The 15,156-nt window shown below is 37.9% G+C and overlaps 1 protein-coding gene across 1 annotated transcript; it reads right to left on the bottom strand.

The window, feature by feature from the left end:
* Positions 1 to 1,144: 1,144 nt before the first annotated feature.
* Positions 1,145 to 12,570, bottom strand: LOC141523418 (HLA class II histocompatibility antigen, DM beta chain). The gene is made up of 6 exons (XM_074236602.1): positions 12,306 to 12,570; positions 11,641 to 11,925; positions 9,973 to 10,254; positions 8,934 to 9,050; positions 8,791 to 8,826; positions 1,145 to 8,404 (listed from the first exon to the last, which is right to left on the bottom strand). Exons 1-6 carry the CDS (start codon positions 12,376 to 12,378, stop codon positions 8,388 to 8,390), a joined length of 810 nt encoding a protein of 269 aa, XP_074092703.1. The 5' UTR covers positions 12,379 to 12,570; the 3' UTR covers positions 1,145 to 8,387.
* Positions 12,571 to 15,156: the final 2,586 nt, after the last annotated feature.

Raw genomic sequence — 15,156 nt, 5'->3', positions numbered from 1 at the left:
AGTGTTTAACAAATAAAAATACAGTACAATATTTTGGTGTCTTGTTTAGTCATGTTTGACTCGTCCTGACCACATTTACAGATGAGGAACTGAGGCAAACAAAGTGATGTATCCAGGGTCACACAGTTGGTAAGGTTTTGAGTTGGATTTGAACTCATCTTCACCTAATTGCTCTTTTTTCATTTTATAAATGAGTTAAACACTGAGAAGTTAAATGACTTGTTCAGGGTCATAAAAAATCATAGGATTATACCTGGAGAAGGGGAATACCTTCCCTTTTTACATAGGAGAAAACAGATCCAATGAGATTAAATATCATGCCCCGACTTCATGCAGCTAGGGAAGTAAACAAGCCAAGAGGAGCATTTCTGGTCTGTCCAGCCTGGGACTTCTACAAACGCGCCACGGGGCTGGGCAGCACAGCGCCGGGGCGACCACTTGCACCAACGTGGCCTCTCCCACTCTGGACCCTTTAGCACCAGGGAGAGGGGAGGAGTGGGCAACCGAGAAGCGCAAGTGGGAAACGTCTACGGGGGCGGGAAGGGGCGCTTAGAGCTGGTAACTGTAATCCGCTCGGGGGGCTCCGGGGTGAGCATCCAGCGAGGGCTTAATCTGAGGACCCACAGGAAGGGCTGGGGAGGAAACCGCCTCGGAGCGTGTCTGACCGCAGTGAGAGGAGATCCCCGGACTAGAGCTGAAAAGATGTGGCCTGGGCCCCAGGGCTGAGGTCACCCCTACTTGGAAGAGCTGGATTTCCCCATTCCCCGCCTACGTGGGAGGAAGTGAATCTCTCCCTCTCCCTTCTAGAGAGAAGGTCTATTCCCCACATGAGTCACGAAATAGTGCATGGTGCATAGATGGGGCCTCTGAGATTACTAGCTATATGATCCTGGACAAGTCACTTAACCTTGTTCGCCTCAGCTGCCTCATCTGTAAAAACGAGCTGGAAAAGGAAATAGCAAAACCACTCCACTATTCATGCCAACCCCATAATGGGGTAAAGAGGAGTCAGACACAGAAACGACCCAGTAATGACAAATTTGCACTCACCCACACACGAGGGAGTTTCCATACACCTTCTCTTCCCCCCCCCCCCCCCCAGACCAGAGTTGATCTAACCCCTGGAAAAAATTGACTTTTTCCACTCCTATTTTCCAGGTTTTTTCCATGTTCTTGAAGACTCAGCCCAAATCAATAAACATTTAATGTTAAACTCCACCTTTGTGTGAAGTAGCTACTAGATCATAGGGAGACAAAGTTGAGATAAAACAAAAGAGCCTTCTCTCAAGTCAATCAACATGCATGTATTCAGTTTGGACTTCTATGATAGGCAGCTCACAAGAAGTTTACAATCTAAAGGGCAGGAGATATTTGCCTTAGGTTGTTGTAATCAAGACTGTAAAGGATGTGCAAATTTTTGATTGAGAGGCCTTTTGATCTGTTGAGTGGGTTGAGAGTGATCAGGAAAGGGATTTATAAGCAAGGGGAAAAAGGAGTAATCTTAATGGAACCTGGATTGATATAATCTGTCTCTCTCTCTCTCTCTCTCTCTCTCTCTCTCTCTCTCTCTCTCCATGCCTCATAGAACAAATCTACAGTCTCAATTATAATTTATATTCCACCATTAACTTTTTTTTACTTGCACAATTTGAACATATTTCCATATTAGTCATGTTGGGGGAAACTATAAGAAAAAAGAAAAACATAAAAGAAGTTTTTAAAAGTGAACATAGTATGCTTTGCTCTGTCTACATAGTTTTTTCCCCTTGGATATGGATGGCATAACAGATCTCTCAGATGGTCCTTGATCACTGAACTGTAGAAAGGAGCTGCCTCCATCATAGCTGATCATCTCGAAATGTTGCTGTTAATATGTACAATGTTCTCTTGGTTTGGCTCACTTGACTCAGCATCAGTTCATGTTAAGTCTTTCAGAGCTTTTGTGAAGTACACCCTCTCATGATTTCCTACAGAACAAACCTACTCCATAACATTTATATACCATAGCTTGTTCAGTCATTCCCCAATTGGCAGGCATTCCTTCAATTTCCAATTCTTCACTACTACAAAAAAAAGCTGCTTACAAATATTTTTGTACATGTAGGTCTCTTCCCATTTTTTTAATGATCTCTTTGGGATGGGATATAGATCGAGTAGTGGTTGAATCAAAGACCTAGCACTAACTTCTGCTGTCCAATAAATGCATAGATTCTTGAGAATTGGGAGAAGAGGGAAGAATCTGAGTAACTCCTACATCCTCTCAAAAGACAGGTGTTGGAGAATTAAAAACCTTAGGGATGAAAGGAAATGTGTGCTTTGCAGTCACCCAGGATTGACTTCTCTGGTTGTGGGCATTTCCACATAATGTGGGTACTAAGTGAAATATTCCCTCTTAAGAGTTAACATTTTGGGGCAGCTAGGTGGCTCAGTGGATAAAGCCCTGGAGTCAGGAGTACCTGGGTTCAAATCTGGTCTCAGACACTTAATAATTACCTAGCTGTGTGGCCTTGGGCAACCCACTTAACCCCATTTGCCTTGCCAAAAAACTTTTTTAAAAAAGAGTTAATATTCCTAGTGAAGTCCTGTCAGGGTTAAAACTCATTAAAATAATGACAGACTATTAGACTATTCTTAGAAGAAAGAGGGAGAGAGACCTTGTATTCCAAGCCAGGGACCTTCCCAATTCTGTTTGGGGTGGGGGGTGGGGGAGAGAGTGGATTATTTCCAGAGAGACCTTGCATTTTTAGTAAGTCACCTATTTGATAATAAAACTGTCTTAACTGGGAGAACAGTAGACTATTCCCATGAGAAAAACCTTGCACTCCAACAAAGCTCATAAGATTCCTCTTGTTTGATGATAAGTAGACTATTCCTTGATGTTGCATTCCAAGACAAGTTACAATACTTCAATAAGATGGTTATAATTCTGAAGGTTATTCTCACCATCTGGATGGTGAGGTAATATTTTATGAAAATCTTGCATTCTTTGTTGCTGGGGTAGATTCTCACAAGTAGAACGTCTAAATGTCTGAAGACTAACCAATGAGTCAACAGAGAGGGATGATGTGGAGGGGATCGAGTTAGGCTATATAATCTTGCTTGACTGTCAATTCAGGGCAGCTCCTTGATCTTCACTACCTTTGTGAGACTTAGAGTGTGCCCTTTTCTTGAGAAAAGCCAAAATAATTTTTTTTTTGCTCAGATGAGTCTTTATATTTTTTAAAGTGGATTTTTATCCCATACAGGACTAATTATGTAATGTAGTTGAAAATGTAGGAGTATAAAATATTGCTGTTCCTTTTCCTTGATCTCTCTAGGTCAGTATCAGTAGTGTCTTTCCTTTCGTATCAAGCATACTAAGAACTCCCCTCGTTTGGTAAAAGTTTTCTAGTGCAAAAAGGGAAAGTAAAGCACAAAGTCCTAGAGAGAAGGTAATGCTTCCTAAGATGTCATTACCCAGGAGTTCTACTGCCCCCTTATTACCCCCCTCAGCTTTGTCTAAAATCTTACCTTCTTCATATTTTTTCCATCACTTTATCTCTTTCTTAGGCTACTCATTTCCATATTTAAACTGAGTCTCAGGATTTTCTTCTTTTCACAGTTTCTCCCTATCATCTCCTCCCATTACTCTAAAGTTTTAGGAACACATACCAATCTTTCCCACCATTTCTGTCTACCTCTTGGACAAATAGACAGTACACCCTCTTCCATTGTCTCCTTCTTGATTGTATGATAGGACTAGTATTTTCCTGACAGTTTCCCTGACTTCCTTCACCCACACGACTTGATTAGACTCAGCTTCCCTGACAAAGTTTCCTGGTTTAGGAGCAGAAAAGGTACCAGCTACATGTAGTCAATGCTTCTCACACTTGATAGGTACCTGAGATCATGAAAGTTGCCAAATCATGATGATATAACTGACCAGAAATGTTTTCAGGTTTAGACTAGAGGAACCACATCCAGAGACCTAAGTGTCCCTGCATTCTTGCTGTTTTTTGGAGAAAAGAGAACCCTCTTTGTTCAATTACTACAGGGGTGCTTCTTTTTGTCCCAGTATCAAACCTGAACTAAGAGGGTATGGGCTTTAGACCATGTTTACAATAGACTTCCTATTATTCAGTGTTCTTTTCCACTCTCTTCTCCAGGAAGTGCTCAATCTCCCAAGCTATAACAGCCATCAGAAATGCTTTACAGCATATTCTGTAATCACCATGAATCACTCTGTTACTATAACTTGCACCTCTTATATTGTTGAGGATAGAGGAAGAATACAATCCTAGTCCCATTCTGTGGGTGTGGCATCTTAAGAGGAATTATAGATACAGAACTCCTGAAACTGAAGTATACTTTCCTCACTATAAGCTAAAACACAGAAGAACTAAACAAACCAGTTTTTGCTTAAAGTTCCTGACAATAATAAGTTTCTCTTCTGCAAAACTGCTAGAATTTTGCATTTTCATTTCCCTTAGTGGCTACATTTGCTTCCAACCTACCTCCTGCTCAATCCCCAGAAAAAAAGTCAACAGTCCACACAAAAAAACACCAAATATTCTATAGCATGATTCTGGTGAAGGGAGGGAGGGAGAACATTTTTTTAAAATTCTATTTATTATGAACTCAACACAAACATTAGAATATACAAAAAAGGACAGAGAAAAATATTGCATGTGAATTAAGAACATTTAAAAGTGTATATTACATTTAATAGTTATTAAGATTGCCTTGTTTCTGTCTCCCAGTTAAAGTTTTTCCTTTTGTAGTAATTTGCCTTCTGTTGAGCTCTTTTACAACTCTATCACTTCCCACTAAATTCTTTCTTTCCCCTCAAATAGAACGGTCCTTATACCAAAGTCAAGCAAAACAAATCAATACATTGACCATGTCTGAAAATATCATCTCATTCCATATTTCTGAATCCTCTTTGACAAAAGTGTTTTTATCATCTTTTGAAGTTTTTAGAAGTCACTGTCAGTCACTATGTTAACCAGTGGTTTGAAGTTTTTCAAAGTTGGTTTTCTTCACATTATTTTGGTGAGACATAATTTCTTAACTATCTGTACCTGTCCAACACCAATACCTCAAACTCAACATATCCAAGTTTCCATGTTTGGAAAATTGAATCTAGAAAGGAAAGATCCCATTCCTTCTATTTAATTCATTGCCAAATTTCTATTTTACCTCTGAAATTTCTTTTTACTTATTACTACTTTCATTTCTATTGCCATTACCTATCTCGTAACAATATTCTGAACTCATCTCCCAGTTCAAAGCCATCCTTTAAAATCAAAAAGTAATCTTTCTTATTCCCTTAATTCAAAATTACTACCTTCCTTTATCTCCCTTCCCAAAACCAGCAAAAAAAAAACCTTTAATTGCCTATAAAAGAAAATGAATGAAAATTCTTCAGTCTAGTATCCCAGACCCACTACAGTTTGGTTCCTTCCTATTTTTACAGCCTAATTTCAGACATTCTCCTTTGAGCACGCTACGTTCTCACCTTCTAGAAGAAGCCTTTCCCAATCTGCCTTAATTCTAGTGCCTTCCATATGTTTATTATTTCCTATTGATCCTACATAGAGCTTGTTTGTACATAATTGTTTGTTCTTCCCCATTGATTGTGAACTCTTCCACAGCAGGGACTATCATCTGCCTTTCTTTGTATCTCCAGGACTTAGCATAGTGTCTGGTACATAGTAAGTGTTAAATAAATGTTTATTGACAATATTCCAAAATTTTTTCCTACCCTCTCTGCCCCATATCTACATTTGTATTTACATCTCCTCACCCTAGCTCAGTGCCCCTCCCCCACCAGCTCCCAGCCCTAAACAGTCTACTTCCCCATCTCCTATTGAAATTTCGCTAGCACAAGTGCACCTCCAGGAGACTTTCCTTTATTTCCTTCAATCAGAAGGGATACCAACCTCCTAGAATCTCAAGCACTCTCTTTGATCACTCCTATTTATCCTTTCAATCAACATACATTGCTACCTCTCAGTATTAGGAGTGTAGCACACTCTCACTCTGGAAAATTCCCATAAATTTTTTTTGGTCCTCCCTTCACACTACAGAAGAAGTCTGGAATTTTTCTTTTTCTTTTATGGAATATTTACAGTACCTTATTGTAAAGTTTGAGTTACATAGTTGGTAATAGATTCTGTGTGCCTGCTGACCATGTATCATCTGTGACTTCTGCAAAACTCCAAAAACATTCCCATTTAATTTCTTATGCATACCTGCATTATATTCAATCTGTGACAGGAAAAGTCACAATGTGGAAGGGAAACTGTATATACCAGGCACTGTGCTAGATATAAGCACACATATGTGCATAAAATGTTTGTCTCAAAGAACTTAAAATTCTAATAGTAGAAAGAGCATATTCACAGAAAAGTAAATGCAAACTATATGGTCTTCTTTAAGAATGTAGGGCAAATGTCAATGTCAATCAAATGCAAACTATAAAAATTATATTCCAAGTTGAAAAGGGAGAAGAAACTCTAATAAGGTAAGAATAGGCCTTATTCTGACTTGTATTATACTCATTAGTATAATCTCATCTCCTTCCCACTGTTTCCTTGCTAAATCATCTTCTGCCCACTAAGCATGATCTCCCCCCAAGGTTCTTTTCTAGGCTCTCATATCTCTCTATACTCAGTACCTTGGTGAGCACAGCAGTTTCTATGGTTTCAATTATCAACTCTATTCAGATGACTTCTAAATCTGTTTATCCAAACTCCCAAATCTGTTTATCTCTATTGAATTCCTATCTTGCAATACCAACCGTCTGTTGGGCTTTTCCACTTAAATGGAAAAAGATATATCCAATTCATGTCCAAAAAGAGAACCCATATTTATCCTCAAACACATCCTTTCCTTCAAACTTTCCTATTTTTGCTGCTGGCACTGCTATCCTTGTCACCCTTATTGAATTCATCCTTGATTTTTTTCCCCTCCATCACCACTTATATCCAGTCAATTGCCACATTCTACCAATTCTTACAACCTCTATTCTCTTTTGTACACTCCCATAACTACTTCCCTCATTTATTACCTTATTTATTACCTTTATTACCTCTTATTGCATTTATTACTATCCTAGTAAAATAGCCTCCCAATTAGTTTTCCCACTACTGTTCTTCCTTCCTCATCTTTCTCAAATTGTAATTCCTGAGATACTCCCCTATTCAAAAATTTTCAGTTATCTTTAGGATAAAATAACACACTCAAGCCAAGCAATTAAGCCTCCCAAAATATAACTGTCCCATACTTTTCCAGTCATTTCATTCTTCTTCACAAACTCTGTTCCAGTCAATTGGTTTCTAGTTATTTCCTGTACATAAAATTCCATGTCTCACCTCTGTCTCTTTGCCCAGGCTATTATTCTAATCCTAAAATGTACTTCCTTCTCACATCAACCTCTTAACAATCTTGTTCAAAGTTCACTCTGCTCTGGTCCTACCTTCTGAATGAAACCTTTCCTGTTGCCCTTTGTTGTGAAAGAGAAGAATCTCTGCTTCATGAGATAAATGTACTATTTGTGAATATTTCTAGAAGACTATAAATTCTTTGAGACCAGAGAATATTTCAACTTTTATCTTTGTATCCCCAGAGCCTAATACAGTGCCAGGTTATAATAGGTGCTTAATACATTTGTTTGAATTTATCCTTTCATCCTCAAACTTAGCATAGTGCTTTACATATAGTAGATATTTAGTGTTTTGAATTAGGACATCAGACCTCAGAGACACTTTTCTCCCCTCCCCTATGTCTCAGGAAGGAGAAGTTATTAGAAACAGATAACTCTAAAATTTATTCCACAGAGATTACTTACTGACTCAGTGGCCCCAGTAGCAAAATGAGAGTCAGAATGGTATCTCTTTTTCTCCATTTCAACTTTATGGACAAGTACTTAACACTCTCTCCTGTTTTCAGTCTCAAGGATGAGTTTCCCTGAGAAACCCAAAATGAGGAGGGATGGTTTAGCAAGGTATCCAAGGAGAGAAGTGAACAAAACCTAAGAAAGGGGTGACATTAATTCAGAAAGGAACATTTTGGGGAATAAGAAGGAGAGTATAGGAAATGAATATGGATGTGAGTTGATAGCCAACTATTTGCCAATTGGAAAGGTTAATTATAGCTAAAATTTATATAATGCTTACTATGTACCAAGCACTTTAAAACTATTCTTATTTGATTCTCACAACAACTCTAGGAAATCGGTGCTATTATTAGCTCCATTTTACAAATAAGAAAACTGAGGCAAACAGATGTCAAGTGACTTGCCCAGACTCCCACAACTCATTTCTGAGGCCAGATTTGAACTCAGGTCTTCTTTATAATAGACCCAGCCCTCTAATCACTGAGCTGAGGCTGCAGAGTATCAGCCTTTATGAGATGTTTCTACCTGCAACAGAAAGAAAAAGAAGATAGTAAGATGTCCACCATTAGGAAGCTTGTCTTAGACTATCCCTATACACCCTCAAGTCAAATCCTCCAGATCGATAACATAATTTAATATTCTAAACTTTTTCCAAAAGCTATAAAATTAACTCTATACCTTCTCCCTCCTTCCCCCCAAATACCCTTGTCAAATATAAAATTTGTTTGGATAATGGGTCTCAATTTTAGACTCTCAGAGGGTGACCTTGGCTGCAAACCCCATTCCTCCTGGGCAATCAACAGAGACTCTTAGACAATTCCACCAAGATAGGAAGATTTCTTTAGACCCAGGTCTCATCAACCAAGAGAATGGGAAAATAGATCAGTAAACAGACATAGAGATGTAGTTACCTTCAGGATAATTAGACCCTGAGAGAATAGTGTAGTCTAGAAAAGAAAAAAGACATGGTTAGAAAAGTATCTGTGGGGATAATGTCCCAATGAGGAGTAATGAAGTGAGAATCACATTTTGGAATGGGCTTTGGGTCACTCACCAGAAGAGCCAGCTTTTCGACAGGCAACCAAGCCAAGGAAGAAGAAGATGAGACCAAGGCCCAAAGTCAATACAGATACAGAGATCTTCACTGTCTGCATCATAGAGAGGCCAGGTGCTGTAGGGAATACCGTCTTATGGGGTCAGTCATAATGTCTCCATTAATGTCTCACCATCCAATAGACACCAAATCCTAATATGGCTCACTCATATACATATGCAGGTACACCCAAGTGCATACATAGAATCAGGAAACTAAATTATCTCATCCAAACCTAGGAATCCTATATCCTTGTATCACCCTTTATCTATCTAGCATTTGAAAATTTCAAACATCTGTATACCTCTACTTTGTATTTCCAGGTTGGAAACTCATGTTCTTTCTGGGATGACCATTTTTATTCACTCCCCTTATTTAACCAACCTAGACTACTCCCCTGTCTTGTAAGGTCCTCTGAAAAGAGCATCAACTCCAATGTTCCTGATCCTTGTATATCTCTTCTATGTTTATTGCATCCATCTCCTCATACTTTCTCTTCTCACATTATCATTTCCTTAGCTAAACAATCTATATCCTAGAATCTGGCCTATCCTGGAACTTGAATGATCACTTAACTATTGAGGAAGCATTTTCTTTGTAACCCTTTGTTAAGGGATACATTTACATTTGAAATTCCTACTGTGTTCCTCATTTCCAACTTATTTGCCCTTCAAGTTCATAGTACTGCATCCCCATATGAGAAGTCCCAGCCCTCTAAATTCCCTAAGATAGCATTTCCACAGCTTTCAACAAAGTGGAATGCTACTCCCTTGAGTCTGTCCCTGAAATATAATTCTTTGTTAAGACTTCTTTAACTTCCTGAGTTACCCCAGAGGTAAAGGTCAAATGATATTGAACATGTAAAAATGTTATCTATTAATATCACCACCTTACCTTACTACAATCTTAGATTCCCTTCTCATCTCTGACACACAATTCCTCTGGTACACTCCTTTCCTCAAATTCATTCAACATATGCCCACAATCAAAATATACTCACTCCAGGTCTGTAAGATGGGCTGTGAAGTCCCACTGTGCTCTACTTGGCAAGCGTAAATATCCCCACTAGAGGGGGTAAGAGCCAAGTAGGATCGTGTCTGATAAGTCCAGTCACCATTGGACTGTACGGACCTCTGGATACTACTGTGCGGGACAGGCTGTCCATTCTTCAACCAGGCAATGGCCACGTCAGCTGGATAGAAGCCCCATACATAACAGACCAGCATCACTGGCTCCCTTGTGTTGAATGGTGCAGTCTGGGCTACTAGCACGGATGGTGGCCCTGGAAGAGGGAAGGTAGAACATTATTACAGACTGGGTAGAGGAAAAGGGAAACAGAAATCAGGGAACATACATAGTTTCCCCCAATTCAGTTCCTTTTCTGTGCCTAATGCTGATATCTCTGTTTCAGAAATTAGATCTTCCTACTGCCTAATTACTCCTTTTGCTCCTCATGCCTCCTACATCTTTCCCTCCTTCCTTGTCTCATCCAAAAATTACCTCATGAAAATAAAATTACATAGTGATAATTACTCGTACACAAGAAAAACAAAAAAAATCTGAACTTTTGAACTTGTTTAAAAAAATGACATTATTTCCAAGTATATCTATATCTATAGATATAGATATATTAACCACTAATCTTAAAAATGTGATGTCTAGTAAATATTCTAGACTCATTGAAGCAGGACTTTAGTGTTTTAATTAATTTAATAGATAAATATTATAATTCATATTTAATCATTTGTAAGTAGGAATTTCTAACTTTGTTTTAAAATGTAGTTTAAAGTAAAATGGAAAGCCTTGCAAAAATTATTGGTAGAAACTACTATTGATATAAAATACTATAATTGGAAAACAAATAAAATATTTATTAAAAAAATAAATAAATAAATAATAAGATATAGTTTAAAAATTAAAATTTTCTCCTAATTTTATTTTTGTTATTTTTTTGCAAGACAATGGGGTTAAGTGACTTGCCAAAGGTCACACAGCCAGATAATCATTAAGTGTCTGAGGTTGGATTTGAACTCAGGTCCTCCTGACTCCCGGGCCAGTACTCTATCCACTCTGCCACCTAGCTGTCCCTCCTAATTTTATTTAAAAGTTTATTTGCCATTTAAAGTCTTTCTTCTGAGATGACTATAACTTGGGCAGGTCACTTCCCTTCTTGAATTTAGTTTCCTCATGGACAAGGAAGAAATTAAACTAGATGATCTCTAAGTGCTCTTAAAGCTCAAACAGTTTTGATGCTATGAAACAAGAGCAGATCTAGTTGACTTTCCACAAATGCAAATAGGAGAGTATAAATTAATAAGGTTAAATAGTTTTTATATATTCTTCCACAGAAAAGTTCATTTCTAGCAATTCTTTCTGTCCTGTGTGTCTAGGTTTTCCTTTCCTACCACTCTGATTATTAGTCATAGCTCAAATTTTCCTAGTAAAAACTCACCTCCCAGTCTTACTATCCTCTGTTCTCTACTTGTACCACCAGCCCCCAATCCAAATCATTTCCCTCTGTGGAAAGACTTCCTATTACATTTCCCCATCTGCTTCCCTTCTGCCCAACTTCTGAATTGTGATGATCCTATCCAACTCATCCTCTTCATCCTTCCCCTCTCTCACTTCCATTCCCTTGGATCTCTTTCTGCAGCCATTCCCTTCTTACGTGTCCTTTGCGTCAATGACCCCCAAAAGGGCTTTGTGTGAATGGCACAGTCCTGAAATCCATTGCTCAGTTTTTGGATGAAGGCACTATCACTATTAATGTGGTCAGCAAGCCACTCAGCTAATGGTTCCAGCATCCTAAATTCAACAATTTCCATCTTGCTAATCACATTATTCCAGCAAGTCAACATATCCTTGTTGAAGGAGATACAATATGTGAAGTCCTTTACTGATCCATCTTCATCCAGCACACAGACACTCTCCACATGGGTCACAAAGTTCCCTCCTGGAGATAGGATAAAAGAACAAGTCAAACTTGCTACTTCACTAAATCTCAAAGCTTCTCTATCTCACTGAGCATTCAATTGAAGGACTCAAGAGAAAGACCTTCCCAGAGAAAGACCTCAGACATAACAGTAGAGATAAGATATTGGTATGATTGTTCTGCCTCTTTGTTATTAGGTTCATGCAGTTTTGCATGATTAACATTAATGAGATTGCCCCAGATGCCACAACCCTTTTAAGGCAAATTCTTTCCCAAGCTGAAAGAATTCATACAAAGCCCCCATTTTCTTGGGGGGAAATTCTCTAAATTTCCCAAAAGCCCCCAAAAAGTAGGGGAAGGAGTGTTGAGGGAGTATGTAATGGAGAAGAAATATCCCTTACCTGCTCCTGAAAAACCCAGGCTGAAGCCCACTAGTAGTAGGTGGAGTAACCTCATCCTTTTCTTGAGCAGCATTTGCTATGAATTTGATTTTCTGGAGTTCAAAGCAACACTTTCAACCCGTGTTGGGCAAGTAAGATCCAGAGTGTGGGTATCTTTAAACTGCTCAAAGCAAATACGTGACTTCTCAGACCAGGTTAAGTGAATATTTTGTGATTCTAGGCTGGTTCTCCTCAATCTTGAAACTTTTTTTAGCCTAGCCGGATATCAAAGTTCCAAACCAGTAGATCAGAGACTTGCTAGGTGGGTTGGAACAGATGTAAAAACCAATAGCCAGAGTCCTATGCCTGGCATCATCAGTTACTGGGTGAATCCACTCTAGCATAGGCCTCTGTAGAAAAAACTGCTCCAATATACCTTTACAAAATCTCTGATTTGGAAGTAACCTCATTGGTCATCTAGAATAATTTGTAGTTGGCTAAGAATACCTTCTACAGCATTTCCATTGATTTCAAATGAATGAAGACTCTCAACCTTCCAAGGCAACCCATTCAATTCTTTGAAAACTAATTTTATTCTAATTTCTAGGATGGTTTTCTTTATACAGAACTGAAATTTTCCTTTAAGAAGCTTCCTCTCATTATCCAGATTTCTGCCATCTGGGGCCAAAGAGATCAAATTTAGTAGTTCTTCTATATAGGCTAACCATTCAAATGCTTTGAGATAGTTGTCTTATCCCTGCATAATTCTGAATTAATCATGACTATACTGTGGAATTGAGTTGGTCAGTTTCTATGACTTCAAAAATATTTATTTTATTTACTTTTGGTGATAATAACTAAAGTATATATTAATACTAGTGCAAACCTGAAAGGCAGCAAATCTGTATATAGGGATAATAGCAGGAAATAATATTGCAAAGAGGAACCTGAAGTCACACAAAAACTATCCTAAAGATCAAAGGAGCTTTTTCTTCATTAATAATAATGACTTGTATTTATATAACTCAAGCATCATATATATTTCCCTGGGACTGGGTTTAGAAGAAAATTTTGTTAATTTTCTTGATTATCTAATTTCCAATATTAATTTCAAATAGCTCATTAGCTGTTTGTTGTGATGCAAAACAAATTTAAAAATGCTCATAAAAAAGCTCAAAGGAGCATAAATTAATTGTCAATTGAAGATAGAAAACAACTCTACTATTCCTAGTAGTCAAGCTTTCCACAAGTTTAACCCTTTGTTCCATAGTGTTTTCCCCAGATTTTCCCAGACTGAGCGCCCAACCTCTCTCATATTTGTTGTTGACTCTCTCATATTTTAAGGAAAGATTCTAATCAAAGACAAGGTCTAGCTGACTAGAAAACAACTGGATCACAAAATAGGGGAAGTTATGAGTCTTAGGACCTCCCCTGTCTTCAGAGACTGGAAACTCCCTCCCTGGGTTTGTGCTACTTCTTTTCTATCTTCTAAAATGTTTGTTTCCTTATGAGCTTCTTCCTGTGATCAATAGACCTTATCCACTTACCAATTGTGAACTCCCAGGGGACAAGACCTAGGGAACCTGAATATTCTGAAAACCCTCTCCTCAAATAAAGTGATACTGATATGGTTCTTGCCTTTGTGAAGTTCCCTCTTCAACCTGTTGTTTTAATCAAATGAGATAAAAACCTCTTTATCACATCCTTTCCAAGATGAAAATGATAGTTAAAATGAGCATTTGGCTGCCTATTTGTAGATCATATAGTTTGAAGGTCATCTGAGCTAAACATAAAATTGCAGATTGACTTTCCCTAGGGTCCCCTAAGGGTACTTCTTAGCTGTCAAAAATGATAATTCATTTTAATAATAAGCAAAACAAAATTAGAAAAATAAATTTGATGCTGAAGAAAAAACTGTATATTCATAATGCATGCAAAACCAAAAAAGAATTATCTATACCATTGCCCCCTCTATTAGGACAAACAATCAAGATATATGAATGATTTATTTCCTCTGAAGTTCTGTAGAAATAATAAGGAAGAAAAGGTTGTATGCTATTTGGGTTGGGTGCTATTTAACCTCCACTCTAGGACAAAAAAGCTCCTCAGGAGGGGCAGCTAAGTGATACAGTGGATAGAGCATTAGCCCTGGAGTCAGGAGGACCTGAGTTCAAATCCAGACTTACACACTTAATAATTGCCTATCTGTGTGGCCTTGGGCAAGTCACTTAATTCCATTGCATTAAATAAAAAAAAATTTTCAAACCCTCAGGAAGGGACTTGCTGAGAAAAGATACTACATCCCTCCACCTTCTAAAGACTCTGTTGAGATCAGTCCTGTACCAATTTAACCACCAGGTAGTTTCAAGAAGCCACTAATTTGATTCCTTTCATCAAAAAAAGACCCAACACCAGAGAATCCCATTCTCATTCTGGTGACTGTACACTCTATTCCTTTCTAGAGGAAACACTGGGGAAATGTCAAACTTACAATGATCTCAAAGAAGTTAAGTAAGTAAAAGTAAGTTAAGTAAAAGAAGTTAAGTAGTAAAAGAAGTAAAGTAGTAAAAGAAGTTAAGTAGTAAAATGATGAAATGGTGATTTCCTAAATTGTAGAGGTAGTAAAATGATGAAATGGTGATTTCCAAACTTTATGTAGCAACTACTCCACTTTATTAAAAAAGTTGATATCCCTTGCCATAAAGCAATCTATGTAAATAATTTAATTTTAGTTGTTGAATATTTCAAACCATTATCGGCAAAAGTTCTTGAATTATTTTAATTTTCATAAGTGCTAGAATTTACTTGATATTGAAAAAATATAATCAAAATGATGTTTTGAATGAAAAACCCTGAGAGAGAGAGTTTCTGG

Source organism: Macrotis lagotis, chromosome 5 (genome assembly GCF_037893015.1).
Source record: "Macrotis lagotis isolate mMagLag1 chromosome 5, bilby.v1.9.chrom.fasta, whole genome shotgun sequence".
Classification (NCBI taxonomy): Eukaryota; Metazoa; Chordata; class Mammalia; order Peramelemorphia; family Peramelidae; genus Macrotis; species Macrotis lagotis.
Note: the sequence above shows the minus strand (reverse complement) of the source record. Positions and strands in the feature narration are given on the sequence as shown.